The sequence below is a fragment of the Dichomitus squalens genome (assembly GCF_000275845.1).
Source record: "Dichomitus squalens LYAD-421 SS1 unplaced genomic scaffold DICSQscaffold_2, whole genome shotgun sequence".
NCBI classification, from domain to species: domain Eukaryota; kingdom Fungi; phylum Basidiomycota; class Agaricomycetes; order Polyporales; family Polyporaceae; genus Dichomitus; species Dichomitus squalens.
Window position 1 is genome coordinate 1,940,791 of NW_006766884.1, and position 25,662 is coordinate 1,966,452.

The 25,662-nt window shown below is 54.6% G+C and overlaps 11 protein-coding genes across 11 annotated transcripts; 6 read left to right on the forward strand and 5 right to left on the reverse strand.

The window, feature by feature from the left end:
- Window positions 1-166: 166 nt before the first annotated feature.
- Window positions 167-3,250, reverse strand: DICSQDRAFT_49946 (Vps54-domain-containing protein; the record flags this gene model as incomplete). Its single annotated transcript, XM_007361477.1, has 7 exons — window positions 167-417; window positions 475-1,042; window positions 1,104-1,347; window positions 1,398-1,541; window positions 1,599-1,642; window positions 1,695-2,938; window positions 2,992-3,250. 7 exons carry the CDS (start codon window positions 3,248-3,250, stop codon window positions 167-169), a joined length of 2,754 nt encoding a protein of 917 aa, XP_007361539.1.
- A 270-nt stretch (window positions 3,251-3,520) lies between these two features.
- On the forward strand, window positions 3,521-4,546 carry DICSQDRAFT_49777 (uncharacterized protein; the record flags this gene model as incomplete). Its single annotated transcript, XM_007361478.1, has 3 exons — window positions 3,521-4,106; window positions 4,139-4,313; window positions 4,369-4,546. The coding sequence occupies 3 exons, from the start codon at window positions 3,521-3,523 to the stop codon at window positions 4,544-4,546; spliced, it is 939 nt and encodes a 312-aa protein (XP_007361540.1).
- Window positions 4,547-4,674: 128 nt separating this feature from the next.
- Window positions 4,675-5,938, reverse strand: DICSQDRAFT_165980 (uncharacterized protein; the record flags this gene model as incomplete). The annotated part of the gene is made up of 4 exons (XM_007361479.1): window positions 4,675-5,465; window positions 5,522-5,611; window positions 5,672-5,745; window positions 5,796-5,938. 4 exons carry the CDS (start codon window positions 5,936-5,938, stop codon window positions 4,675-4,677), a joined length of 1,098 nt encoding a protein of 365 aa, XP_007361541.1.
- A 707-nt stretch (window positions 5,939-6,645) lies between these two features.
- On the forward strand, window positions 6,646-8,330 carry DICSQDRAFT_177628 (uncharacterized protein; the record flags this gene model as incomplete). The annotated part of the gene is made up of 3 exons (XM_007361480.1): window positions 6,646-6,657; window positions 6,707-7,927; window positions 7,987-8,330. 3 exons carry the CDS (start codon window positions 6,646-6,648, stop codon window positions 8,251-8,253), a joined length of 1,500 nt encoding a protein of 499 aa, XP_007361542.1. The 3' UTR covers window positions 8,254-8,330.
- A 2,430-nt stretch (window positions 8,331-10,760) lies between these two features.
- On the reverse strand, window positions 10,761-11,949 carry DICSQDRAFT_152250 (uncharacterized protein). Its single transcript, XM_007361481.1, has 5 exons — window positions 11,694-11,949; window positions 11,469-11,630; window positions 11,274-11,417; window positions 10,967-11,220; window positions 10,761-10,906 (listed from the first exon to the last, which is right to left on the reverse strand). The coding sequence occupies exons 1-5, from the start codon at window positions 11,940-11,942 to the stop codon at window positions 10,822-10,824; spliced, it is 894 nt and encodes a 297-aa protein (XP_007361543.1). The 5' UTR covers window positions 11,943-11,949; the 3' UTR covers window positions 10,761-10,821.
- A 186-nt stretch (window positions 11,950-12,135) lies between these two features.
- DICSQDRAFT_132418 (Brix-domain-containing protein) lies at window positions 12,136-13,455 on the reverse strand. The gene is made up of 5 exons (XM_007361482.1): window positions 13,207-13,455; window positions 12,863-13,152; window positions 12,708-12,809; window positions 12,502-12,637; window positions 12,136-12,442 (listed from the first exon to the last, which is right to left on the reverse strand). Exons 1-5 carry the CDS (start codon window positions 13,406-13,408, stop codon window positions 12,288-12,290), a joined length of 885 nt encoding a protein of 294 aa, XP_007361544.1. The 5' UTR covers window positions 13,409-13,455; the 3' UTR covers window positions 12,136-12,287.
- Window positions 13,456-13,621: 166 nt separating this feature from the next.
- DICSQDRAFT_132419 (uncharacterized protein) lies at window positions 13,622-14,890 on the forward strand. The gene is made up of 5 exons (XM_007361483.1): window positions 13,622-14,004; window positions 14,055-14,109; window positions 14,164-14,208; window positions 14,263-14,580; window positions 14,630-14,890. Exons 1-5 carry the CDS (start codon window positions 13,649-13,651, stop codon window positions 14,720-14,722), a joined length of 867 nt encoding a protein of 288 aa, XP_007361545.1. The 5' UTR covers window positions 13,622-13,648; the 3' UTR covers window positions 14,723-14,890.
- Window positions 14,891-15,403: 513 nt separating this feature from the next.
- DICSQDRAFT_98301 (uncharacterized protein) lies at window positions 15,404-16,591 on the forward strand (the record flags this gene model as incomplete). Its single annotated transcript, XM_007361484.1, has 3 exons — window positions 15,404-15,916; window positions 15,983-16,041; window positions 16,100-16,591. 3 exons carry the CDS (start codon window positions 15,404-15,406, stop codon window positions 16,116-16,118), a joined length of 591 nt encoding a protein of 196 aa, XP_007361546.1. The 3' UTR covers window positions 16,119-16,591.
- Window positions 16,592-19,007: 2,416 nt separating this feature from the next.
- On the forward strand, window positions 19,008-19,754 carry DICSQDRAFT_124281 (uncharacterized protein; the record flags this gene model as incomplete). The annotated part of the gene is made up of 1 exon (XM_007361485.1): window positions 19,008-19,754. The coding sequence occupies one exon, from the start codon at window positions 19,008-19,010 to the stop codon at window positions 19,752-19,754; it is 747 nt and encodes a 248-aa protein (XP_007361547.1).
- Window positions 19,755-21,068: 1,314 nt separating this feature from the next.
- DICSQDRAFT_152253 (uncharacterized protein) lies at window positions 21,069-22,415 on the forward strand. Its single transcript, XM_007361486.1, has 3 exons — window positions 21,069-22,000; window positions 22,051-22,109; window positions 22,169-22,415. The coding sequence occupies exons 1-2, from the start codon at window positions 21,360-21,362 to the stop codon at window positions 22,091-22,093; spliced, it is 684 nt and encodes a 227-aa protein (XP_007361548.1). The 5' UTR covers window positions 21,069-21,359; the 3' UTR covers window positions 22,094-22,109; window positions 22,169-22,415.
- Window positions 22,416-22,770: 355 nt separating this feature from the next.
- DICSQDRAFT_177632 (uncharacterized protein) lies at window positions 22,771-24,947 on the reverse strand (the record flags this gene model as incomplete). Its single annotated transcript, XM_007361487.1, has 3 exons — window positions 22,771-23,850; window positions 23,904-24,689; window positions 24,748-24,947. The coding sequence occupies 3 exons, from the start codon at window positions 24,945-24,947 to the stop codon at window positions 22,986-22,988; spliced, it is 1,851 nt and encodes a 616-aa protein (XP_007361549.1). The 3' UTR covers window positions 22,771-22,985.
- Window positions 24,948-25,662: the final 715 nt, after the last annotated feature.

The window sequence follows — 25,662 nt, forward strand, 5'->3', positions numbered from 1 at the left end:
GCTGACATTCCCGCCTAGAAGACAGCATACCTCGACTACTGAAGAAGGAAGATACCGCGAGAGAACCTTGTGCAGCGTCACAGTCTCCTTCACCAGCACTTCCATGTAATCGTTGACGCCTCCGCCTTCCTTGGGCACGTCCCATCTGACGGCCTTTGCAGCAATGTCAGCTGTGAGCAGGCGAGCGATAACCGGGAGGTAAACGCACCTGAAGCGTACGGATGTGTGCCGTCAGCCGGTCGCCCATAATTGCAATCAGTTTCGCGTGGATCTCGTTCTGGTGCTCTTGATAGTCTCGCTTGAGCTTGTCGAACTCGATGAGCATCACTGCCTGCTTCTGGCTCAGGTGACGTCGAAACGTCTCTCGGATGTACGGGATGAGCGAGATCATGATCGCAAGTGACTGCGACGCGAGGGCTGTCAACGCGCATTAGTCTCAGTTCACCCTGGAAAGGCCCAGAGCCTCAGACGTACCCAGATGCTTCGCAGTGATGTTTTTCAGCCCCGCAGAGCGCATAGCCCCAGCCCCGAGCACGACCTGGCACGTTCGCGAATTGAACGACTTGAGGAGCTCGATGATGCGGCTCATTGTATCAATCGTCAGCAGGGGCAGGTTCACGATCACCTTCAGATAATCCAAGAGTAGGACGAGCACATCGAGCGTCGCGGACACGGCGAAATATGCGCGCTCCTCGACGCGCAGGTGCTTCGTGGGTGCATTGGCTGAGCGCCTGCGCTGGCTGCGGCCCGGGGAAGGCGGGAAGTTCGGGGAGGGCAGGGGAGAGGACGGGCGCGGGCCGCCGTTCGCTGTGAGCGAGGGCGAGGGCGGCTGTGGAGATGTTGGCGGGAGGGGCGAGAGGAGGTCTTGGGGCGGGCGGTTAAAGAGGAGTTCTGGAGGATCGGAGATGGAGGCGTCGACGACGGTGTCGACTGCGCGCTGGACAGAGGGCGCGACTTCCGCGGCGTTCCACTGCTCGTCTTCCACGAGTTTGGCAGACTGGTTCAGCTGGGCTTGGTGGAAGTGCTGCAGGAAACTCTTCGCCTGACCGCCAAGTGAAGACATTGAGCCAATTTGTGTGGTTGTTAAAATCTCGCAAACATACCTGGCTGACAATCGTGCCTCGGAGACCAACAATCATTCGCCTGCAGATGACTTCCGACTTTACGACAAAGTCCCACGACTCGTTGAACAGCTCGCAGAAGCTCGGGAGGTCGAGCGCAGTATGTTGCTCCGCACGAATGCTGATGACCTTCGAAGCGCGCGCATTGGCCGATTCCGCCGCCGATGATAGGATGTCCGTTAGTTCTTCTTGAAGAGCTGTGATATCTACAGGAGTCTTTTGAGGTCTAATACCATCGTTAACGAATTACGAAGGGCACTAAAGATGTCAGCGTACTGGATGCTCTGGACGACTTCTATGACGATCGCGCCTTGCCGGTGCAGACCCTCTATGCAGTTCAGGAGACTTCGGTACATTCCCCGGGCGAGGTCCATGAACGCGGGATGTGTCATGGCGCGCAGCTCGGCCGCCGCATTGGACCTGAAACTTCTGTGTCGGCCCGCATCCATATATAGCTGTCAGGGGTGGCGGACTCACTGAGGTGGTATCGAGTCGTCGCCAATTTCGAGCGAAGGTATTCGCTAGGAGCAGTCAGGGGAGCAGCACTTGAAGGAGGCAACGATGTGTACTCACCCGCTTGATTGTACTTCCCACTTCTGCCATGACTACCTCTCGCCATGATAGAGTCGCCTCAAGGATACCTTTCGTACGCAGAAGAGACTGAAGCAAGGGTCGTAGTCGATCTCGTAGGGACATGTTGAAGTCGCTCTTCCTCGTTTCCGACCATGTGTGCTGGTTCGAGTCGATCCGCTCTACAAGGTCGTGACGCAAAAGGCTAACGAACTCGGAAGTCAGCGAAGACGTGATCTCCATAGTCAACGTCCGTAGGTGCTCCGGGAGCGCAGCAAACGCCCTTAGCGAAGACAGTGGTATTGAGGGCTCCGGAGGAGGAGGCGGGGGTGGCGGCGTTGCTGGAGGCGATTCCATGACCGTAGGCAAGGGGGAAGCGCGACCGTTCTTCGACGGGGTAGGCTGTGGTGAAGGGATCGGGGTAGCTTGAGCCGTGTCCCCATGGTAGAGCCGTTCCAGCTCCTCAATCATGTCCAAAGCCTCTCCCCACTGACCGGCCCCGACCAAGCTCTTCGCGATGCCGGTCATCTCCATTACACCTCCAACGAACTTCACGCCTTTGTTGACGTTGCCCAGGTTCCGCATCTTGCCCTCTTTGCGCACGATCTCCAGCCCGCGTTTCGCGCCCTTCTCGTCTACGTCCTTCAGGAGACCCCTCAGGTGAGATATGCGGTCCAGACATTGTTCAGACTCGGTCTGAAGGTCTTGGAGGTTCGCAAGCGCAGCAAAGAAGGAAGTAGACCGAATCGAGATCTCGCGGATGAGGTGCTGCTCGATGGTGTCCGCGTAGTGGGAGAACTTCTCAAGCAATGGGAGGGAGTACGAGAGGGAAGAGAGGTCGGACCACTCCTCTTCGTCCCCTTCCTGCTCAGTCACGGCATTAAACGTACGCGGGTCGCCCAGATTGAACTCGCGTTCGAAAAACACGGCAGGGACGGTCTCTAACGGAGGCAGCGCCTTTCCGGCCGGTGGCCGCGGTGTGCGTGGGGTCCGGGGAGTTGGCGGTACCTCTATGCCTGCCGACAAGTTTGCTGAATGTGCGGCATCGTCTATCTGGGCAAAGCCATCTCGGCCCTGTTCGGCATTTTGGAGAAACCGCTCCCACTCTGGAGTGATAGCGCGCAGGTAGGACTCGAAGTCTTTCCGGCGCACACGCGGGAGGTCGGCTGGAGGCACAGCGGGGAGCGCGGAGTGGGCCTTGGGCGGTGCAGACTTCTTGTGCGGATTGTTCACCACATTGGAGATAGCTAGGAGGGTTGAGACTATATAGCACATACGGAAAGTACGTTGGCAGACATACCATTGAAGCCGTGTTTGGAGCTACTCCAGTCCGCTGGAAGGGTACCCTGGGCCAGGGAAGTTACGGAGGCGTTGCCGAAGACATCAAATGGTGCACCAGCACCAAGGAAGTCTCCTCTCCCTTCAGTGGTTTCTGAGACACTTCCTGGGCCTGGGCGCCGTTGGTCGTAGTTGAACCTGTACGAGCGGGATGCGGCAAACACAGGAAGCACTCCAATGGGCGAAGCGGGACGCGAGGGAGTCGACGAGTAGTCGGACATGAATCAAGTATAACTAGGACCAGCGCGAGTCTGAACGTTCCGCCAAAGGCACAGGTGCAGATATCCGTGTTAAGCAGCCTCAGAGTAGCATGAAGTCCAGTAAAGCGGTCAGAGGAGAATGAGTCGGATGGGAGAGCTGCTGTCTGGGACTGAGAGCGTTACACCAGCGCATCTATGGGCGCCTCCGCGCCATTCGGTCATTGGGCGCCTACACATGTGGTCGTCCATTGCTGCAAGCGCTCGTATGCACCTCCTCCAAGCAACGGGAACATGGCGAGTGCACTGTCCCTCTCGCTCCCCGCCCCCCTCCGCCACTTCTTCGCCCTCTTTCCTCTCTATACCCACCCAGCCATCCATACTCCTGACAGGGCGCTCCCAATCACTTCGCCCACACTCTGGATACACGTTCCTTGGAGCCCCGACGCCGATGTGCTAAGCAGCGACGTCGAATGTCTCAAGTGGCAAGCATACCTCGCCCTCCGCGGCCTCTTAGACATCTCAGTGCGCTGGGATGTCCCCGTTGATGGCGCGCTTGACGCGCGGCTCCCCAATCTCCACATTCCGCTGAAGACGCTGCCTGGCGCATCGGACGAGGTCAAGGCGTCAGAAGACGGCGAGGGCGAGCTCCTCCCCGCGCACCTGATCCCGGAATGGGTCGACGGACAGACTGGTGCTTTCGACGAGCTCGAGGGGTATGCGGACGAGGCGGCGAGGGACGAGAGTCGCGCGTGGGTCGCGCTTTTGGAAGGCAACGTGCATGCTGCCCTGGTACGCTCTCCGTCCCTCCGCGCCTTCTGGCCGCCGCTTGACCGGTCACATATTCACAGACCCTCAGCCAGCCCTCTTCGTCGTCATTGTTCAGTCTTCTATTACCATACCAAAATCAAGGGCGTCCGCTGGAGGCAGTCTTGCCACATCCGCCTGCCCCGCTCTTTGGCATTAGTTCCCTCCTTCCTGCCTACGGCACGCACGTCAACGTGGAGGCTGTTGAACAGCAATACAAAGATGCCATTGCGTCTCTCTCAGAACGATTGGGCACTGACAAGTGGTTCCTTGGCTCGTCGTAAGCATGCACGCACTGTCTCTCCGCTTCCCTGCTGCCGCTCACCGTCGTATAGTTCGCCAACAGCGCTCGACGCGCTCGTGTTTGCGTACCTTCACTGCATTCTGCACTCAAAGGACCACACCCTCCGCTTCGAGGTCACCCGGCGCGTCAACCTCGTCGCTTGGGAACGCCGCGTCCAGAGCCAAGTCCGCGGCGCGTTTCGGGCCCGCTCCGTCATCCAAGCATCGTAGATTCATACTGTATGTTCAATGAATGTGTCTCTATTTTGAAGTACTGTATGCGCAGGCTTGCGAGGAAGAAAGCTACTAGGTACGTATCTTGTACAATCTCGACATTTCTCTGATACGCCAGGCCCCCACTACTCCTTCGAGACGCGGGAACGCTTCCGCATTCCCTGCTGAGGCGTGCTAGACGCGCCGTCAGTCAACGTGCTATTCATTGACGACGGATTGCTTCCTGTGGCATTCTGGATGTTTGGCCGCTCAAGGATCGTGAAGGTCGAGCTTTCGAAGCACGTGACGGAATCGTCAGAGGACCTCGTTGAGTTGTCCGATGCACTGGGAGCAGCGCCAGTACTAGAGCTGGTCGCCGTGCCCGTCGTCGTCGTCGTGTCAGTCGTAGCGCTACTGGTTGTGTCGACAGTGGTCGTGCTGCTGGTAGGGCCGTCGGTTGACGTACTAGCCGTGGTGTCGACAACCCCCATGCTGGTCCCGTCGCAGTCAGTGTCCGTATCCGCTGCTGTGGCTGAGGCGGAAGAATCAGTGACGGGAGTGGACGTGAGGGTGCTGGACGACGTCGATGTTGTGGCGGGGGCGGCTGCGGTGTCGGTGGTGGAGTCCGTGGAAGTGGATGTCATGGTTGAGTCAACAGCGTCCGACTGCATCCTTCGTCGAACCTCTGGCATGGTAGAAGTCGAGGCGGACGAGGTGGCCAAAGACGTGCTCGAGACGCTGCTCGTGATGGATGAGACCGACGCGGCTGAACTCCCGGACGTCGCCGTTGACGCGGAGTTCTCAGGGGCCATGGACCCGGTAGCGGTAACGGAACTGCTGGGCATGCCACAGTCCATATCTCCAGAAGAGCTTGTGGTGACAGGGACGGTCGTGTCGTTGGCGGTCCCCTCGACCGGTGACGATCCGTTGAAAAACACTGGGGGAATGTGAGTGCTCACTCTTGCTCTAGGCAATATCTTTTCTCGCGCTCACTTCTGATCTGGTAGTCTGTCCCGTTCATGACCCACGGGACGGTGACCTCCACGCGACCAACCGTGAGGTCGAAGTTGGTAGCAAGGATCTCTACATGCAGAATCGCTCTCGATGAGAGTGATGCCTGCAAGCGGCGACGCCGATACGTACCTGCAGTGTCTTGACCATTCTTGTACAGTCTGATGATTGGGATCCCGGTATCAGCAGGCAACTTTGTTATGTCCCTGTGGCATTCTTCAGTCCTCCAGTTAATCCTTCTGCAAGTAACACTCACCAAGTCACGTTGTGCAGATAGTCCTTGTACCAGATGGAGCTTGCATTGGGGTAGAGGATAGGAGGAGTACAGCTCGCCGCGGCGTGATGGACGGCGACTACGAGTAGGGACAGTAGGCGAGCGAGGGTTTTTACGGTGCACATTGCGAACGCGGCTGAAGTATGCAGGGAAGATTCAAGGTATGTGGCGACACTTTCTCAATAGTGATTTGGGCTGTTCACGCTGAGCTCTCGTCTGTCTTTTGAAGTAATCGGGGGCGCCCTCAGTAATCGTGTTATTGTACGATGATCCAGCAACGGAGCAGCTGCATGAACAGAGACGGTCTCCACACTCCATTCCTCTCGATTACCGCCCGGTTGCTTCAGTCCTTCAGCGGTGGCGCCGCGCACCGTGCTACAATAACCAGTTGGTGTTCCTGTGCAACATCTCTCTGACGTCTTCCTAGGACATTGGCATGCTTGTGGGGCAGCCGTAGGAGGGGTAGTTAACATATTGCACTGGTATCCGAGTCGCGGTTGCTTATCACCACCCATTCCAGTTCAACACCGTATTCGAGCAATATTGACCGGTGCGTGACGTCCTAGTGGACTTTCTTGGCATTGTAAGGGAAATGTGAAAACGGATAATGCAACCGCTCGGTCGTAGTCTACCTACAAGTCTCTTTCATCTGTGAATCAAGGCGTTACGATACTGGTAAGCGCTTGTATATATGGGTCAGATTGAACTCCGATCTTACTTACGTAGCGCAAGCCCGGCAGTGCAACCCACCCGTTCTCCCACCATCTTGACTCGAATACAGTAGGACTTCTGCGGTTCACAACATTCCGCACTGCACGTCGTCTGCCGCTCCATGACTCTCACAGTGAGTATATCGATTGTACTGATGGCGGAGTAAGCTGATCCATTGTTAGGATGGCGACCATCCACTTGGAGTTACGGGGCCATCTAGTCTTATCGACCTGCATTCCGATATTTGGATTCACGTCGCAACATTCCTTCCGACACCAGCTCTGGCAGCGCTCATGCAGACATCGAGCCATCTTGTAGAACTTGCGGCCTCTGCCCTTTGCACTCGCACAAAGGACACTCCTCTCCGGCGGGCGCTCGATGTAGTCTCCTTCTACCACTTCCTCCGTATCGGGGACTCGATATCTCGCCGCGCTGCTCGAGTCAAGGTTTTGCGGTTTGAAATTGGAGACGCAGCCGATCTCTACCAGCTCCCCGATATCAGTCCAGGTGAGGTCATCAATGCTTTCACTGAGATCTTGCACCACTGTCGAGATCTACGCCGCCTTCAGATGATCCAGTGGTATTACCAAGTGCCTCCATCCCACATCTATCGCTCTATCTCGCATTCTGGGCTCCTCGAAGAGCTAGAACTGAATGTCGTGGAGGAGGTGGAGGAGGAAGACGTCCTCCAACTCGCGAACCTCCCATTACGAACGCTGCTGTGTTCGTCGACCGCTCGAGTGTCGTCAAAGCCTCGAGACTATGCTGTGCTGGGAACGGGGCCATTGGCGAGAACGCTCGTGGAAGTCCAGCTCCCTTTGCCCGCGCATGCCTGCACGCTACTTGGGGCAACTTTCAACTCCGTCCGCAAGCTCCGGATCTCGGTACCCAGGCACAGCACATTTGTGAACGATCTCCGAATCACCTTCCCCAATATCTCCCATCTCACTCTGCTTGGCCAGTGTCCGTGGCATGATCCTCGCCGTCCATGGGCTAGCCGACATGCGGAGGACGGCAATGACGTGATACGGCAGGCGCATCAACAACAATGGAAAGACGATCCAAACATGTTGCCTGCTCTGAAGTACGTTCGCGTTGAGGACCCTCGCGCAGCCTATATTCTGGGCCTTAACAAGCCAATCTCGTGGATCTCAATCAAATGGTTGTCGTACACACCATCACATATCTTCCCCGATGTAATTGCGCATACCCACCCTACTTCATTGGAATTTGTGTTGGACAACCCTAACTATCGCGGGTCCTTGTTAATCGACAATGGGCCTTTTGGTGGATTGCAAGAGCTAGCTGACAGGCCAGGCGCAGTCTCGTCTTTGCGGTGTTTGACCATACATTTTCGATGTTTCATGATACCCTCGGTCGAGCGCGATCTGGACGAGGCTCTCGTATGTTTGCAATCCGTATCTCGGCATGCAGAATCTGACTTGAACTTCCTGTTGTCTAGGACATGCTCGAATCCGTCTTGAGACACCTCCCTATTTCTCATCTGATGCTCAAGCTCGACACCGGGCCTGTGTATCCTGACTTCCTGGACTACATCAAGGAGACCTACGATCCGCAAGAAGGAGTTGAGATTCTAGATGCCGCGGAAGGATGGGCAGAGCTCATGGCCGAAGCGTCCAGTGGTTCGGAGTGTACGTTCCGAAGGACCGCGTTCGCTGTTGGGAGCTCTCTCGTCAGGTCTCTGGCGGAGAGGGAGTCGAGTCGATAGTGATACTGCACGAGATGGAAGAAGATCAGGCTTGGGAACTGCTTTTGGGGGAGCAATTGCGAGAGTTTATCTGATCTTTCTGAGCATATATGTATATGTAGCCTCTTACGTACTCGTTATATGTCGATCCTTGACACGTCTAGTCGTATGAAGAAGTCTTGCTCGCATACAGAGCATTGCGTGCTCTTTTGTAGTTCCTTAATGATGCAGCTAGCCTGTGGTTGGACACGTAGAAAGATACGAGATTCGGAGGCGGACTCTCACCTGTGGCAGAAAACATGTCCGCACAGTGTTGCAACGGGATCAACGCATGCCCCCCGCCCGCAAGACCCACATTGCCAAGATGTAGCGAAGCTACTGGAACTATGAGTTTCCTGTGGGCCAAGGTGAGAGCAGCTCAGTGTAATCATTGTATCTACAGATGTACCTTTAGCTGAGTTGTTCCACCGGACCGATTATATAGCTGGTCGTCGGCTTCCTCGGCGATCTGGGGATATACAAGCTTTCGTACATTCACCTCCCTCTGGATCAACGGGTCCTAAAAGCACATGAGCGCCTGGGGAATCTCGAAGGCGATCATCACCAGCCGCACACCGGAGATACGGTATTGCGATATGGTGGGTGTACTGAGCTGTCTCGTCGAATGTTCTGTCGCAAACAGGGCAGACGAAACCTATCCCCGCAGTATAACCAAGTTGACAGACATGCTGCCTAGCTCTATGCAAGCTAGTAAAATCCCTTCGGCACTGGTAACAGCGAGTCGGCGGCATGGAAAAGAAAAGTCGGCTAATGGGAACGTGAACGAAGATGCGCCTTACGATGTGGAGGTATTATAGCCACAGCAGAACCTACCGCAGCACCAGCCATTCCGACTCCGATCTAGTTGACAAGTCTCACGCTGGAGGTCGCGAACAATGTACGACAAGGTCACGAGATCTTTAGGCACCACGGAAGGAACCCAAGAGAGACCAGGTTGTCTGATGGACGACCGTTAGCTCCGACAACGGATATAACCCATCATGAACGCGCATGAAATACATATTATATGTTCAATCGTACAAAGAAGATATGATTGCAGACAGGACAGCGCATCTTGTCTCTGAGCTCTCGTATCAAGCACCTGCAAGCATGAGATGAGATCGCATCTCCGTCAGCAAAGGTATCATCCTACTTACTCCTGACAAAACAAGTGTCCGCAAATGGTAGTGACAGGATCAATGCATGTCTCGCTGCGGCAAGATCTACAGTGCCATGACGGGGTGTTCGAATCCGATGAAGTGGAATCGTAGGGTGACTGAGGGAAACCCGTGTCATCAACGGTGATGACTGTAGTACCGTCAGGGGTATTTACTTCCGACTTCACCTCTGATTGCAAGGAGTTGCCCCCGGATTCAAGCGACTGCGCGGAGAGCATTGCAGGACAGGATGTTTCATGCTACTCAGCTCATCGGACAGCCCGTTGTTCGTATGAGTAACGTTCGAGGATTGAACCCTTGGATTACTGACCTGGGACAAGCCGGCGGCGTCCTCGAAACCAATCTTGCATTCTTTACATTTCGGATGCTTCTGGGAAGTCCACCAGTGGTCAGGCAATGTCTCCTTGGCGTCCAAGCAGATGCTGCATGAAGGGCAAGACAAAACGCTCATCACATGCTGCAATCAGGTTGTCAATTCCAACTCCTGACGTTGACCAAATTGAGGCTGACCTGAGCCAGCTCTCTCCGACTCGCAAACCGTAAGTTGCAGGTGGGACACGGGATAGAAGCATCAAGGCATTGAGTATGAGAGCCACCAATAGGGTATTCCTGACCACACTGAGCGCATTTATTGAGGAAGGGAGTAATGAGGGGGTGCAAGATTCGGTGATGCTGCGTAACTCGCGTATTAGAACCCAACAAGCGTGGCATCAGAATCAACGGTACGTACTCTCAACAGTTCGGAGGCCGAGGCAAAATAAGCTTGACACTGGGCACACGCCAACCTTTGCCGTGCATGGTTTGCGCCCCATACATGTTCGTTGTAGGACGCCAACATCTTCAAGATTTCGTCGCACTGGCCACACCAGAAGCCGACGCCGCCAGTGTGGCCGACCGAAGCAGCATGTCTTCGAGCTGCTTTCTTGGTAGGGAATTTTTCATTGCAGTCCTTACATCGAGCTACAGGTGTCAGTGATTGTGGAGGGTTCATCATGGAAGGAATTGGAGGCGCGTGCCGGCTACCGCAGCACGAGTTCCCTCCCGTGGGAAGCGGGCCGATGAAGGCACGGACCGATATGTTTGCCGCAACGGTGTCTCGAGTACGGCAGACCGATAAAACTGTCCGGTGCGGGTTTCACTGATCCATTCCACCTACAGTCTGCTTAGGTGAGAGCACCGCGTTGACGAGGGGCGCACGTTCCATCGTGATGGCTGTTCTTGTCAACATCACATTCAGAGCGTCTGCAGATAGTTTTTTATCTACACTCATGACCAAGCTGAGCTGAGCATCCGTCTACGACGCAACACTGCCCCTAAGCCAGGCGGATACCTCTCGTGTTGTGTCGAGCTCGGCCGAAAATGTGCGAGACACCTAGTTCCTAGTATGCAAGCGAATGAAGAAGGCTTTCTTGCAAACAGGGCAGCGCATGTTCTCGCCGAGCTCCTGTACTATGCATCTAGAAAGGCACTCGAAATTTATGATGTCGTGGGACTGTCGCGGAAGGATATTTGCTTACCTGTGACAAAAGATATGCCCGCAGACTGTAACAACGGGTTCGATGCACACCTCCCCGGTGCATAGTCTACAATGCCAAGATAAAGCATCGGCTTCTGGCCCAGATGCAGTATCGTGAACTGTGGTTGACGGATCGTCTGCGCCAAAGCGAACAGATGGTGTATTGGCCTCCGCAGTTCCCGTGTCCGACTTCATCTCGCTTCGGCTGGCTTTTGACGATCTCAGAGAGAGCGACGTCGGACAGATGGCCTTATGCTTGAGGATATCTTTCGTCATTTGCATCACGATGTATGTTGGTCGACACCCACCTGGGACCATCTGCTCATATCCTCAAATCCGAGCTTGCAATCGTAACATTTCGGGTGGTTCATGGATATGAGCCAGTGCTTAGCCAACCGCCCTCTGAACGTGCAGATATTGCATGTAGGACAAGGCGAGGACTCTTTGACGTGCTGAGAACTCTTAGAGAAGTACAAGAGGCGTAGGAAGGGACATGAACGCACCTCTGCAAGCGCCGCGCCGGTCGAGAATTGTCGCTGGCAGTTGGGGCAGCAGACCGGATTGTCCAGGCATTCCAGGTGCGCCTCGCCAGTGGTCGTTTCCTCTCCACACACAAGGCATTCATTCGCTCTAGGTGGTGATTGGAATTGCGTGGTATCACGGTGCTGGAAAGGAAGCTCGTCAACCTCCACGGTACCCGCAATTTATCTGCTGCATACACGACTTACTACTGCCAGTTCGTGCTGAGTGGTGAAGTGTTCCCCACGAGCAGAGCCCGGCACGTGCTCGACTCTCCGTGGATGTCCCGTCGACGGTACATGATCTCGATATTTTTTCCACTTGCCAACAAAGCCGCACTCGTCGCAGTAGTAACCGGTACCCGCACTGTGGCCTGTGATACGACCGTGTTCTCTTGCCGATTTTCTGTCCGGGAATAACTCCTTACACTCTTTGCACTGAACAGGAGGTCGGGACATGGGGGCGAGCAGACGTGAAGAAAACCTATGGAATGGACAGATCGCAGAAACTGGGATAGGAGCGCCGTGTTCTACCCCTTGGGACGTTACCGCAGCAAGGACGGCGGGGACCTTTCACGTGCATGAGAGCCAAGGGCTAGGCCCTAGGAGAAGCGGAACATGAGGTGACGAATGAACTCAGACACACATCTCATGATCCATTACATCGCGGATAGCGAGTGAAATAGTGCATGACATAACATGGCACGTAGGGTTGCGCTGCAAGTCTAGGAATAGACTGGCTAGGCCAAAGACACACCGAGGAAGGTCACCCCGATGGTGACAAGTGTTCGTACTGAACAACAATCATGTGAATACTTTCGACACAGCCAACTCGTCTTCCTCCAGCCTTCTGAGGTCCTTGCGCAACCCACGCTCTGCCTGCGCATGTTTCCGATTGCCGTACTTGTCGCCCTTCTCACGCTTCAATGCGGATCGGACTGCCGCAGGCGTAACGAATTCTACCGCGGTAGTCATGAGCATGGAGACGCAGTGCAGAGGGAAGGGAGAGGGGGCGCACCTGGGTTGGAGTATACTGTCGCGCCGCTGAATGCGCCCTCGAAGATACGAATAGGAGTCAGGACGAACCGGGGCCCTATCTCGGTGAGAGACATCTGGGGTGGCCCGTTGGGCTGTAACGGGTCCTTCTCGATAATCTACAGAAATGAAGGTGGGGCGAATCCGTTTGCATAACCTTGTCCCCGCACGTCACCGGTCGGCACTGACCTGAAAGTTACGGAACCAGATCTTGCTGTCGAGAATGGAGAAAGTGAGAACATGGTCGATGAAAGGTTTTGCTTTTCGCGCTTGTGGTGGTACGCCGAAAATCTGCAAATGCGCACGCTCGCAAGGATGCCCATGTGTGGAAAAACCGAACTTACGTGAGTAAACACCTCCTTCGTTAGCTTCCCCCACTCGCTCTCGTCGAATGCCTTGTCGAAGCTCAGAATTCCTCTGCTCCCCTTCAAACAGTTGCCCGTCATTTTGAGCTCGTCCATGGTGTGGATATTTTGTACGTGTAGCTTGATGCTCGGCCCGTTCGGCGTCTTCGCGGCCCACATGTATAGGTCTTCATGGCGCCGCGCCTCAAAATACAGAGTATTGTTACAGTTGTTGAGGTCGGCTAGCTCGGGAAGAAGGTGCAAGTGATTTTTGGAGTCCAGCTTCGAGTCTGAAAGCGTCATGTCAGTACACTTACATGCCCGCAAACTTTTGCAGGACGGACCTTTCTTCACATGTGGCAACAAAGCCTCCAAATCATTCATGAGATGCCTCATGCGATGGTTGATCCCGCGCGAGGAGAGCATGAGCACTCTCTGTTTGTTCCTAGGCTTCTTCATGACGGGACCATGGTCTTGGTCAATCTCCATGTCATCTGCATTGCGCTTCCCCTTCGCCTTTCTCGACTCTTTCAACAGAGACGCCATTTCCACAGACGCAGAGAAGGTCGGACGAGACAGGTAAGATCGGAGGGAAGGATATTGTGTACGCGGAGGAGACGGTGCAACAGACGCTCATTCAACTTTTCGTTTTGTTACGTAAGCGACTCTTATGAGCGACCGGTTTAGCGGCGCGAGTGCACTCCGGAAACCACGGACTGCTCTTGCATATAACCACTGCCACACCTGCCGCTCTTCTTGCTCGTCTTCTAGCCAGTCACGACCGTAATGCCAACTTTCCGCTGTAGTATCTGTCTCGACTCTCTTGATGATGCTAAGAAGCCGATGACCACCTTATGCGGCCACATCTACTGTCTAGACTGCGCGACTTTCCACCTTGCGCGTATGGAGCAGCCTTCATGTGCGGTCTGCCGCAAAGCGCAACCTCTAGACCAGATGATTCGCTTGTATCCGGATTGGGAAGACAGCGAGCCGCGTGGTGACTCACGCACTGCAGAGGGAGGCGTCTCCGTCTCCTCCAGTCCAGTGTCCGTTCGGAGCATTGAGCGGGCAGGAGAAGACGCGGTCGATGCAATCAAGCAAGCCATCGCGGACCGCCAGGACGCGCACGATGCACTGCTGACGTATGTAATTCCTGGGACGTTCATCGCTCGCCTGCTGATATTTTCGACAGATGCAACACTTTTGTGAACTCGGTGACTGACCGTGAACGACCACACATCAATACCGTATGCATTTCCACGCGTTTCTCACATGTCCATATCTGCTCACAATACTCCTAGCAACTCCTTCATGAAGTCTCCTTCCAATTGAGCTTGATGTCCACGGTCCGCTTTCAATACTTGGCGTCTCCGACATTCTCACCCTGATACGATTTCTAGAAAATGAAGGATGACAATGATCGTCTCAGGCGGCTTAGAAGCAATGCGCAAAATGCTCGTGCAAACGAAGCGTATCTTCGTTCACAAATACAACAACACCAAGCCACCAATGAGAGGCTAGAGAAGGAGAAAAACTATCTCCAGTCGAAGATCATCCAGTTAGAGGATCGTATCGCCCTCCTCGAGCGCCAATGTGGCCTTTCAGCCGAGGATGCGGGCCGTCAGCGTGTCAAGGCTGGCAAGGCCCAGAACGAGCTTGAAGAAGTCAAGCAACAATGTGACGAGTGGAGGCAAGCCGCAGTCAGGGCGAAGAAAAAGGTGCGCTAAGTGTTCCCATGGTTTTCCTGGCTGACATTGTAGCTTGTAGTATCATGCTCTGAGGAACAAGATAGAAGAGACGAAACGGGCTGCCCGACGCGGTCCCTCGAACGATACCTCGGACGATTTGGTTGTCGCTTGAGTGTGGACGTCTAACTGGAAAGTCATCAGACTTTGACTCGTATATTAATCATCACTGTACCCTGACATCGGTACGCTCTACTGTCCCCATATACCCAATGTTGCACGGGGGTTCTACTGTATAATCTACGTCTATGCGCCTCCTCAAACTCCTATGTTCTCGCTATCATCCCATACTACTCGTTCTGCTGCCGTTGGCGCTGAACATGCGTGTTAATCCTTGGTTCGAAGTAATTGGCGGAGAAGTTGCGACTGATCACGTTGTCCACACTGTGAACTACAAGTACACAGAGTACTGATATGCATCACAGTCGTGGCCACGCCGCAAGCACGCTTGGCTGTCGGCAAATTCCGAGCCTCCGCCCATGCAAGCGCGAAGGCGGCGGAAGGGCAAGCACCCACAGAACCGAATACACGCTCTTGCCTCTCGCACCTCTCGCACACTCCCTTCAGCTGTCCGAGTTTCGTGATGTCCATGTTCATTTGCGCCATATGCCTCGACACGGTCCACAACAGGATACCTATGTCGACCTTGTGCGGACACATCTTCTGTTCTGAATGTGCAGTGTCCCACTTCGCACAGACTCGCCCGATCTGCCCCACCTGCCGCAGGCCACAGGCCTTCGAGCAGCTGATCCGTCTCTATCCTGAATATGGCCACGCGTTAAACGACGCCGCCGACATGCCACAGCCACAAATATCTCAAATACCACAGCCGCCCTCAACATATCCGTATAACCCACAACCGAATACTCCAACTCAGCCACCTCAGCCCTCCACACCTTTTCGCACCCCTCCTCCTGATGTCGCTTTACTACGCATCTCTCTTCGACACTCAGCGCACTTTCCCTGGACACAGGCGGGGATCCCGCCGACGACCGACAAGGATCGGTCGCCGCTCTTCCTTGGAATCGCTGACTTCAGAGATGGCATGCATCCCTGCAAGATCAGGCCCAGCAACTATCCCATGCTTTGGGTTTCCTATGGGGGGAAAGAATACCCATATCGCGGGGTGGGTTTCCTCCTCCCATTTGATCCCACCACGATGGAGTGGGTCCCGGCGGCCGACGGGCGAATCCCCAGCGGGAGGCGCCCTGTCGAAGGCGGATATGAGCGCATCGGAGGGCAGAAGCTCTACCATGCTCTTGCTGTGGTGGAAGGCGTGAAAACACCAGGAAAGACTGGTGAACATATTGTGAGCTTTCAGCTGTCTGTCCTCGTAAGAGCTCGGAACGGAGCGCTGACTGAGCTGGGTGTACAGAAGGGGGCCAACGTGTCGTTTGCCGACCGCGAGCATCACGTTCGCAACTATGAGATATTGTGAGCGGCCGTCTGCGAGACATCAATTGCGCACTACATGCTAATCGCAAGCTCGCAGGTGTTGGCGCGATTGCTGAGCGCCTCGTTACGTGGCGCTAACCTACACCCCGACGATGCGCATTCTACGGCACTGCTGCCATAGCTAAACACGAAGGAAGCCGCCTCATCCAGCGATCGCGTGGACGTCGATGGCCCCTAGTCCGTCTACTCGCAAGCACCTTGCTTGTCGCCCCATAATTGTCTGACGATCTCTCGTCACCTGCCTCAGTCTTGACTCCATTCCTGACATATGGCTTGCATGTTTCGCACATTGAAGAAGGAGCTTGAAGTGTCGGCCACCGGATTCTTCAGTTATGCAATCTCTTGATGCAATCATGTCTTGCCGTCTCGCTCATTGTGCTTGAATAGTATAGGCTGTACTCTCCTCCTACTGCGTGGTTCGTGACATTGTGGAAGCAGCTTCTTCTGTCAACAGAAACGGACACTAAAAATAAGGAGACACTATGCAGAAGCTTATGGACACCATCAAGGGTCTTTCTCGGACGCGCAGACGATCGAGAAGATTGAGAGGACACTTGCGGATTGTTCTCTCATCTCGGTCAGAGATGGAAGCTTATCGATGGGTGCAATATATAAATTGCTTCCTGACGAGGTATGTTTACTTTGGGCTGTGGCTGCATGCGGTTAACGTACTCGTTACACAATGACTGCCAGTTCAGAGGGCCGGACGTGTGGACCTCCTTCGACTTCCAAGCTGAGGACCCTGCAAAGCCCATTCAAAGCAAGAGCCACCTCAAGGCGAATGCACGTAAAGGCTCCGCCTTCTTCGTTCATTTCCGGTCCTTCGATCTTGGGCGCGGAGTCTGTGCTGTTCACGAGAACGTTTCTTGTCTATCGCAGAAGCATTCTTCATACGAACGTCAGTTCCTAGAGAGAAGTCAGGTGTGCGAAGACCAATCATGCCCTTCCCCATCTTGTTCCTCCAATCGCATGAAAGACTCCAGCCGCTAGAGATGGGCGAGCCTGCGTGGGCCGGAGCTTCGAGGTCAAGGGTTAGCAGCCTAGCAGTACAACATACATAAACCCCTGACTCTGATATTCCTCTCTTTCACCCCCTATCAATAACGCACCGGTGATGTCCTCGCTCATCTGTTCCATCTGTCTCGACACGCTGGAGATCAAGAAACCCATGTCGACCACTTGCGGGCACACTTCTGTTCTGATTGTTTGACATCTCACTTCGACCAGACGCCTCCGATTCTGTGCCCAATCTGTCGCAGGCCGCAAGCCGTCGACCAAGTCGTCCGCCTGTTTCCCGTGTACGGGCACGAATGGAACGACGGGAAGAATCCTCCTACTCCCCAGTCCGACATCTCCCCAACACCGCGGCAATCGGCGCGCGTGCTCAATCCGAGTCATCCTGATGCCTCCTTGCTTCGCATCTCTCTTGATTCGGCAACCTTTCCCTGGACACGTGTCGGGATCGTGCCAACGACAGACAAGGACGGATCCCCGCTCTTCCTTGGGGTCGCTGCCTTCGAAGATGGCATGCATCCCTGCAAGATTCAACCTAACAGCTACCCCACAAGCTTGGTTTCGTATGACGGTAGGGAGTACATGCATCGGGGGGAGGCGTATATCCTTCCCTTCGACCCTACAAGGATGGAATGGGTCCACATGGCTCATCGCCGGTTTCCGCTTGGAAGGCGCCCTGTCGAGGGCGGATATGAGCGTGGTGGCTTGAAAAAGCTATACCACTCGCTCGCCGTAGTCGAAGGATTCAAGATCCCTGGTAAGACCGGGGCGCATATCGTGAGTTTATACCACGCGTCCGTGAGCTGAATAGAGCGCCGCTGACTTTGTTGCTTTACAGGATGGGGCTAATGTGTCATTTGAAGGTCGTGAGCTCCACATTGATGATTACGAATTTTGTGAGCATCCACGGACTTCCCAAATACTTGTATTTATGTGATATTCAATCTATCGTTCACAGATGCTGGCGCGACTGAACGTTGTTTACTGGTGTGTCACAGATATGCTCTCACAACACAAGCACAGTCACGCTAGGTAGATGACGATATACCAGGGAATTTGATCAAGTCGTTACTAGGTCGCTGGACATTTCAGAGAGACGTCCGATGACTCAGGAGGCCCGAGCAGTGTGCGTGGCTTATTCGTCGAGGCCCTGATGACGATTGCACCTAACACCCCCATCCTTCACCTGCCAACGGACTACCCAAGCACGTATATTTGTATTGTATTCACATCGCGATGAGAAACGTCTCGAGTCATCTCGTTGGGTTCATTCTAAGATAACGACTGTGGAAAAGACGATGTGACGACAATTTGAAGAACTGTCGGATGCATTGCTACCATTTGATGAACAACCATGTGAAAGCCGCATGGCGTGTGGATCGTCGGGCAGACGTAATGCGGATATTCAAAAACCTTGTTTCAATTAGCTCCCAAAACCACAGAGCTATCACCTGTCTGTTCAGTTTCTGATCTCGAACGTGCGGCCGGAACAACGCCTAGCGACTAGTTATCAAGGTTCAATCTCTGCTATATGCTTACCGGTCGATTTCTCGGGTTCTGAGTCTTTAGACCAGGCCGTGTGGCGAGCCTTGATCAGGCCATGATACCACAACTACAAGCCTTGACCCCTCCGGTCCATCTATATTCTTCGGCGTTGCGGGCCGCCCTTCCAGTTATGAGATTATCACCGCTGTCAATTGTGGACTCCTCAAGGGTAAAACCAACTTGTGAAGAACTGATGCTTCATATGATCTGCGGCGCGGACAGGCTGCGGCAGGTAGAATGAGTTTAGCATAAGTATAAGAGATTGTGCAGTTGGAAGCTGTGCTGCACGAAGCCTCCTTGTACGTCTACCTCTGCTGTCATCTTTGACCTGCCGCATGCCCTCTCTCATTTGTAGAATATGCCTCGAAACGCTACACGAGAAAACCATGGTGACGACGAAATGCGGCCATATTTTCTGTTCTGCCTGCGCGAGCGTCGTCTTCAAGCGGGGTCGCGCACCATGTCCCGTATGCCGCAAACCGCACACTCACGGTCAGCTGATCCGACTGTTCCCCGAGTGGGAATCGTCAGAGGACGAGGACGATGGCAAGGACGACAGCGAGGACGAGTACGAGTACGACAACGACGGAGCTCCAATTCACAGCGACACCAGAGTCGACCATGCGCCCGTTCCTATCCATCCTGCCATCACTCATCCCGAACCTGTGCCCGTTCCAGTCCACCCTGTCATCACCCATCCCGAACCTGCGCCCGTCCAATATGTCCCTGATGTCTACGTACCCCTGGGCGACCACTCGGAATTCCCATGGCGGCTTGCTGGAGAAGTCCCAGCATGGGATGGGGACGGGACACCTCTCTACCTCGGCACCACGCTGTTTAATGGCGGCTGGCACCCCTGCAAGATCATGCCGTACAATTCCATTAAGGCGAGGGTCTCCTATGGAGGGAAGGAGTACGAGAACATAGGGATCTGCCATCTTCTCCCCTTCAACGCTGCGACAATGGAATGGGTCCCGACGAGTTGTGGTCTTCTGCCGTACGGAAGGCGCGCCATAGAAGGAGGATACGAAGAGATAGGCGGAGAGATGTTCTACCATGCGCTGGCTGTGGTGGCCGGAGTGAAAGTCCCAGGAAAAGCTGGTCCTCACCTTGTAAGTGGCGTCGAACTTTGATCGAGCAATGCTCAGCATGGTGACTGTTCCGCTTATGGGTAGACCTGTGGCGCGAGTGTACCATACGCTAATAAGGAATATATTGTTCCTCACTATTTCATCCTGTGAGTTTACGCTCAGAGTCAGCGTCATAACGAGTCTCCGGCCTGGTACTCACATTTTCATCAGATGTTGGCGAGATTGCTAGACCGCCTGTATTAGTCCCCAACTCGTATCGCCTGTAGAATTCTGTGTCTGCGAAGATCAATACAAGCAAGATCGGACGGACAATGATCCAAAAGAGCAAAAACCTGATCGCGAAAAGGCGGCATCAACATAAAGCCACCACGCTGAGCCTTGGTGGGCTCCCTGCGCTAGGAACCGATCCATGTCTGCTGTGGCTATGAATTACAGTCTCACAACGGCACGCCTCTGCCGAGGTGGTGGCGTTCGGAAATGAGTGCCGCAGGCTTAGGGTCCCATTGACAGCAGGTCTGGCTGGGACGAGCTGTCCGCTCGTCTGCAAGGCCGAAGGAAATCGAACAGGACGAAGTCACCAGACCATCTGGCTCGGCGCTGTGAGCCCTTCAGCCTGATCGAGGATGTGATCTTATTCACTGGTGAAGGTCTCCATAGCATGAAGAACAGAGAGATCGAGCTGCGCGTGAGCTGCGACAGCGGTCTGCCTTCGTTCGAGCGTGGTATAAGCTGCGACTGAGATTACTATTTGTCGACGATCCACGCTTCTCATACAGGCTCGGAGAACGCCGTCCCGTCCGCTCATATTTTTGAGCTCCGCATAAGGCCCCGCTCTGAATTTAGCGCCGGAGCAACGACGTTTGCTCCGGCCGCGGAATGGAAGCCAAGCGTAGGCAGCTACTAAGTAAGGTGGGCACAGCTGACTTCACAAAGGTTTTGTTTAGGTCTCAACTTCCTTGTGTGAACCGTACGATGGGCTCATGGCTTCAGTAGAGCTCATAGCGTGTACGGCGATGAAGAAGGGATATCCAGAGTAGTACAGCCGTGCAACGTGACCTCCATCAATTCCGGCCTACTAGGGAGCGATACTGGCCGTTGGAAGCAGAGCATGGCTGCACGCAGCGGTGCTCGTGAACATGATCGTAGGCAGCCACTGAGGAATGTCCGTCGTGCCTCTCCCAACACGCGTTTCATATGATGTCAAGCTCAGTTTCGGGGAGGTTCGGGTCTAGTAGCATCTACGCTCGCTTCAACTTACGCCCACAATACAGAGTCCGGCAGACATGTGGCAAATAATGATCTCCTCACAGTCAGGACAAGTACCCGCTGAAGGTTACTTCCCGTCGCTGAACTCCATGTCTGATGATTTAGATAACCGGTGGTATACTTCCCGCTTCGACTACCCCGGTACCCTAGGGTTCAGGGAGACAGCGGAGGGCTGTCCAGATAAAAGGCATCTTTCACCGGACCGACTTGCCAGATACTAGTCTTCGACCGGAACGTGCTTACGCAAGATGCACGCCGACAGGCACATGTTCAGGAAGTCGTTGCATGGCATGGTGCCATACAGTGCCGCGGTACCGCAGCACCTCGCACTCAGTTCTCATTTGACCTCCTCGCTCACGTCTGGTTCCTCAAACCCTCTCAATGGCCACCATCATCTGCAGAGTCTGTCTCGAGGCGCTCCAGGACAAGACCGTGGTCTCCACTCAATGCGGCCACCTCTTCTGCTCTGAATGCGCGGGTTCAGTCTTCTCCTACATACCGACCCCTTGCCCCATCTGCCGCAAACCGCAGTCTAGCCATTCGCTCATACGCCTGTTCCCTGAGTGGGAAACCCCCTCCGAGACCGTAACGAATACTGTTCTCGGCCAGCCGGCCGCTCGTAACGTCTCGAGTCCTTTGGAGACGCCCCACGTCGTCAGCCGTTTGGACTCGGACTCGTCCACAAGCAGCACAGCGTTTCAACCGATGAGTACAGCATCTCGACCTAGGCGTCGCGGACTCATGGAAGACGTATCAGGTACTGTTGATCCTGAGGCTCCGATCAGTACGGCGTTTCGTCCTAGGCGTGGCGTACCCATCCAATTGCCTACTGCTCGACGTAGCGTAAGCCACACGACCAGGTCACCCCCTTCCCCTTCCGACCTTCGCAGAACAGCACGGGGCTTGAATGCCGTGTACGTTGCTCGAGGGCCCCAGGTCACCCCGCCGGTCGCGGTAGTCGCAGTACAACGGGCACCTCCCGTGACCCTGAGATCACGGTCGATGGCCATAGCCTTCGCACTGTAAGATCCTGGCTTCTCACCGTGTTCTCGACATTGCTGATAAAACGCAGCGATCTTGATATCTCCCTTTCCAGGACACCAAGAGCACGGTAATCAGAGTCTACGTTCTGTCAGTGCCCCAATGTGACGATACTTCCTTGAAAATCACGCTAACCTCTCTTGAAATAGGATTACCTATGTATTCGACATAGGAACGTGAACGTATGGTCGTGCGTCATGCGCGTGCAGTGGCCATTTATTATGACAATATGTCGTGGCAATATGTCTCTTGACTGTGTACACCTTTTTCCCGTGTCTACGACGTGATCCCTGACAGCATCTGAGCTGGAATGTTTGACCCTATGGTATATACTAGGTCTTGTCCAAAGCGTTCGCATCACCCAGAATTATGTGGATTATTTATTCGAAATGATGTCAGAATTTACATGTCCTGTATGCTTCTCTCTTAGCACGCATATTGCGAGTGTAGTTGATATGAATACACAGTACATACTTACGATAGGTTAAATATATGTCCAGTGGGTCCTCGGAACTGTACATAGATCCCGTTGATGTACCCGGAGAGCCCGTGAGGGGAAGCTGCTTGCCCACGACCATCAAGTGTATATGCCTTACATGGTGGATAGAATTCACTATGCTGAGCACGCACAATTGTTTCAAAGGTCTTTCAAGTGTGAACCATGAGTTGCGTGGGGTCAGGATCACCAGGATATGAACACGAGACAACGAGGGCTGATAGCTATGGATACAACGTACTTAAACCGGGGCGAGTATGAAAGAAGGGCGGTAATGATACAAGGGTGATGTATGTCGATCTAGGACAAAGAGAGTGAGTGTACAACAGAGCAGGGATGCCAATTAGTTGCGGAACGAGTTATGAGGCAGATGTGAATGCGCGTGGACATGAATGGAGACTTGATGGAATGCATGAACACTGACAAATAACGGAGAGGAAGACGTAAGGTGCACCGGTTCACCCGCTTGTCTACAAGCGAGGGAGAGGTGGCGTCGAGTACACCACTGCCTTATGCAGCGGCGTCTGCTTACAGATCGTCATCGCAGGAGGCTCCGCCTCCTCGACACGCTGCTCTGAGCTCGTCTCCAGCGGATGCTCGCGTCCGCCATCCTTCGTATAAACTGGCAGCGGCGTCGGGTCCTCGATCCTCGCCCCGTTCTTGTGATACAGCGTGTTATACGCCGGCAGCGATTGAGCGTAAGGCTGGCTGAGCTGCGGGAGCGGCACGCGCTCCGTGAGCATGCGCACCGAACCTGCCGGGGACGTAGTCGAGAGCGGGCTTCCGGTTGCCTCGGTGAAGGACTCCGTGCGCGGGCAGTGAGGGCCGCTGCGCGGTACGCGGACGAAGCTGAGCGGAATGGTGAACTTGAGCTCGTCGAGGGCACGCTCCTTGCCCGGGGTTGCGCCATCTTCTGGGAGGTCGTACGCGCACGCGAGCGAGATCTCGAGCCTATGATACACTGTCATGATCGGGCCGCGCTCGGAAGGGCGAAGCTTGGGGAGGGGATGATCTTCATACTGCGGGAGGAGGTGCGGCTCGACGAGGATGTCGCGGAAGGGGACGTCGACGCGGACGCGAATCCACGTGTCGTCTTGCTCAAAGCGCTCGTCTTGGAAGTTCGCTTTGGACTCGTCAAGCTCGAACTTGCCAGCGAAGCCGGAATGGAGGAGAGAGTAGGAGCGAGTGGCAGAGGTGCCGGCTGCAGGGCTGAATATCATGCCGCACTCGTATTCGCGAGAATCATGGCGGCGCGTACGAATCGGATGGTTGGGAGGCTGCTCGGAGGCGGGAGGCACAGGCCACTCCTGGGCGTAATGGGCCGACATAGACGCACTATAATCATAGAGTGAGACAGCGAACAAACGCAGGAGCTTAAGACGACTCACCGAATAATCTCGTTTTGCACGACCGACACGAGGAAGCCGGGCATATGCAGCCGTTTCCGTTCGTCTGCAGACAGGCCGTCCGGACGAACCTTCAAGAGCAGAGGGAAGGACCCTGCATCCATTGGGATGTGCTCCGGGACGGTAGCACGCATTCGGAGCTTAGACAGGATCTCAGACGGAACGGTCGCACTGCCAGCATCCGTCATCGTGCCAATGTACTCCACGCTTCGGAAGGGAGCTTCGGGAAGCTCTGAGCCTGCAAGCGTACATTGCGGCGGGGGGATGGTGAACCTGTTGATCGTCACGTCGACGCCGCGGGCCTTGACCATTTGCGTGGTCGGCAGGCTCATATAGCCATAGCACGTTGTACGCCACGAGGACGGTTGCGCAGGCCTGTCTTCGCGGTACTTCGCTACTGCGGAGAGACGGTAGCTGACCTCCGGCTCGTCGGTGGAGTTGCCGTACGATGTGCCGCATGTAGGCGGAAGCCATCCTGGGATGTTCAGGTTGAAGGTCACGTACCACTGCGCAGGATTGCGTGTGGCGTCCTCTGACCAGGAGTGCCGGATCACAATCGGATCCTCGGTGATGAGCTCCTTGGAGAACTCGATAAGACGGCAAGAGGCGTAGCCAGTTTGCGGCGCCACAAGCTCGCTCTGACCCTCAAATGTGACGACAAGGGACTCGAGGAGGAAACACTCGTCTCCCTGAGGGGTCTCCGAGCAGAACCAGCTAGTAGGTGGCACGAGCTTCACAACGATTTGCCCCGATAGCGAATAAGCAGCACTGTAAGAGGGTCAATATGTCAGTGAGAATGTCCCTTGCGAGTGTCGCGAAGCCTTACTCTTTGTCGGGCTGACCGTACATGTCGATGCTGTCAAAGGGCAGGATTTCAAGGTCGACTTTACTAGGGACCATCGTGAACGAAGCCAGAGACTGTTTCAGCGAGCCGAACATTGACGAGGTCGATGAAGATGACGAAGTAGATGCGTGCTGTGAGTTGTACAGCTCATCGTACGAAGGAGGGGGAGCGTTATAAGTCATGCTGGCAGGTCAAAGCTTCAGAACTGGGTCGAAGGGCCGAAAGCTCACAAAGGGGGAAAACGGACAGGCCGTAAAGGTAAAGCGAGATGGCGGGAGGTCATATATAGTGCGTGCATGGCGTCGAGCCAGCGTACAATCGTCGGCTAGAGGACTAAAGCGATTGCCTGGGACGGGGACTCCTTTTGTTATGTCTGGCCTTTGTTGTCCAGGAATGGTTCAAGGACAGTCGCCTTAGCGCTGACGTAAGGGAGACGTCGGCTCTGGCCTCCTGACATCCGGCGGTGTGGCTTACGATACATACTCATGCATGAGCGATGTCGATTTCGCTTGGAGATATGGGTCGCCCACAATACTGTTGATGAGAAGACGTGGGTAAGAGACATGCAATCTTCGGAGTAGTTCACAGGCGCTACGCTCAACGTCGATGCGGGCGCTTGGAGGAACAATAACAACATTAATATGCTTACCTATTCCGACCCAAGTTGAATGCTTGCTGCGATGGATCATTCGTCTTGTTGAGTAGATGTTGAGTTGCAATATATCCCGGGGAACTGTGCTTGCTAGGCCCGCGTGTTCCGGGCTGGCGCGTCGAGAGCAAGCCAGCATCATCGAGCAAGTGAGCGGTGTGTTTAACATGAAGTTTGTTCGCGGAGTAATCCAACACATACAGCGACAGACGAGGACATACAAGGTCAAGATGCCCCGTCAGAGATGT

Excerpts from the sequence above, each read along its gene's own strand:
- DICSQDRAFT_152250 (XM_007361481.1), bottom strand. The coding sequence starts at position 11,942 with ATGTCCCGACCTCCTGTTCAGTGCAAAGAGTGTAAGGAGTTATTCCCG. Across the intron at positions 11,631-11,693 it reads CTCAGCACGAACTGGCAGTA|CACCGTGATACCACGCAATT; the intron begins GTAAGTCGTGTA and ends CTTCCTTTCCAG. Across the intron at positions 11,418-11,468 it reads CCGGCGCGGCGCTTGCAGAG|CACGTCAAAGAGTCCTCGCC; the intron begins GTGCGTTCATGT and ends AAGAGTTCTCAG.
- DICSQDRAFT_132418 (XM_007361482.1), bottom strand. The coding sequence starts at position 13,408 with ATGGCGTCTCTGTTGAAAGAGTCGAGAAAGGCGAAGGGGAAGCGCAAT. Across the intron at positions 12,810-12,862 it reads CGAAGGAGGTGTTTACTCAC|ATTTTCGGCGTACCACCACA; the intron begins GTAAGTTCGGTT and ends GCGCATTTGCAG. Across the intron at positions 12,638-12,707 it reads TCTGGTTCCGTAACTTTCAG|ATTATCGAGAAGGACCCGTT; the intron begins GTCAGTGCCGAC and ends TCATTTCTGTAG.
- DICSQDRAFT_132419 (XM_007361483.1), top strand. The coding sequence starts at position 13,649 with ATGCCAACTTTCCGCTGTAGTATCTGTCTCGACTCTCTTGATGATGCT. Across the intron at positions 14,005-14,054 it reads GCGCACGATGCACTGCTGAC|ATGCAACACTTTTGTGAACT; the intron begins GTATGTAATTCC and ends TATTTTCGACAG. Across the intron at positions 14,581-14,629 it reads CAGTCAGGGCGAAGAAAAAG|TATCATGCTCTGAGGAACAA; the intron begins GTGCGCTAAGTG and ends TGTAGCTTGTAG.
- DICSQDRAFT_152253 (XM_007361486.1), top strand. The coding sequence starts at position 21,360 with ATGGCCACCATCATCTGCAGAGTCTGTCTCGAGGCGCTCCAGGACAAG. Across the intron at positions 22,001-22,050 it reads ATGGCCATAGCCTTCGCACT|CGATCTTGATATCTCCCTTT; the intron begins GTAAGATCCTGG and ends GATAAAACGCAG.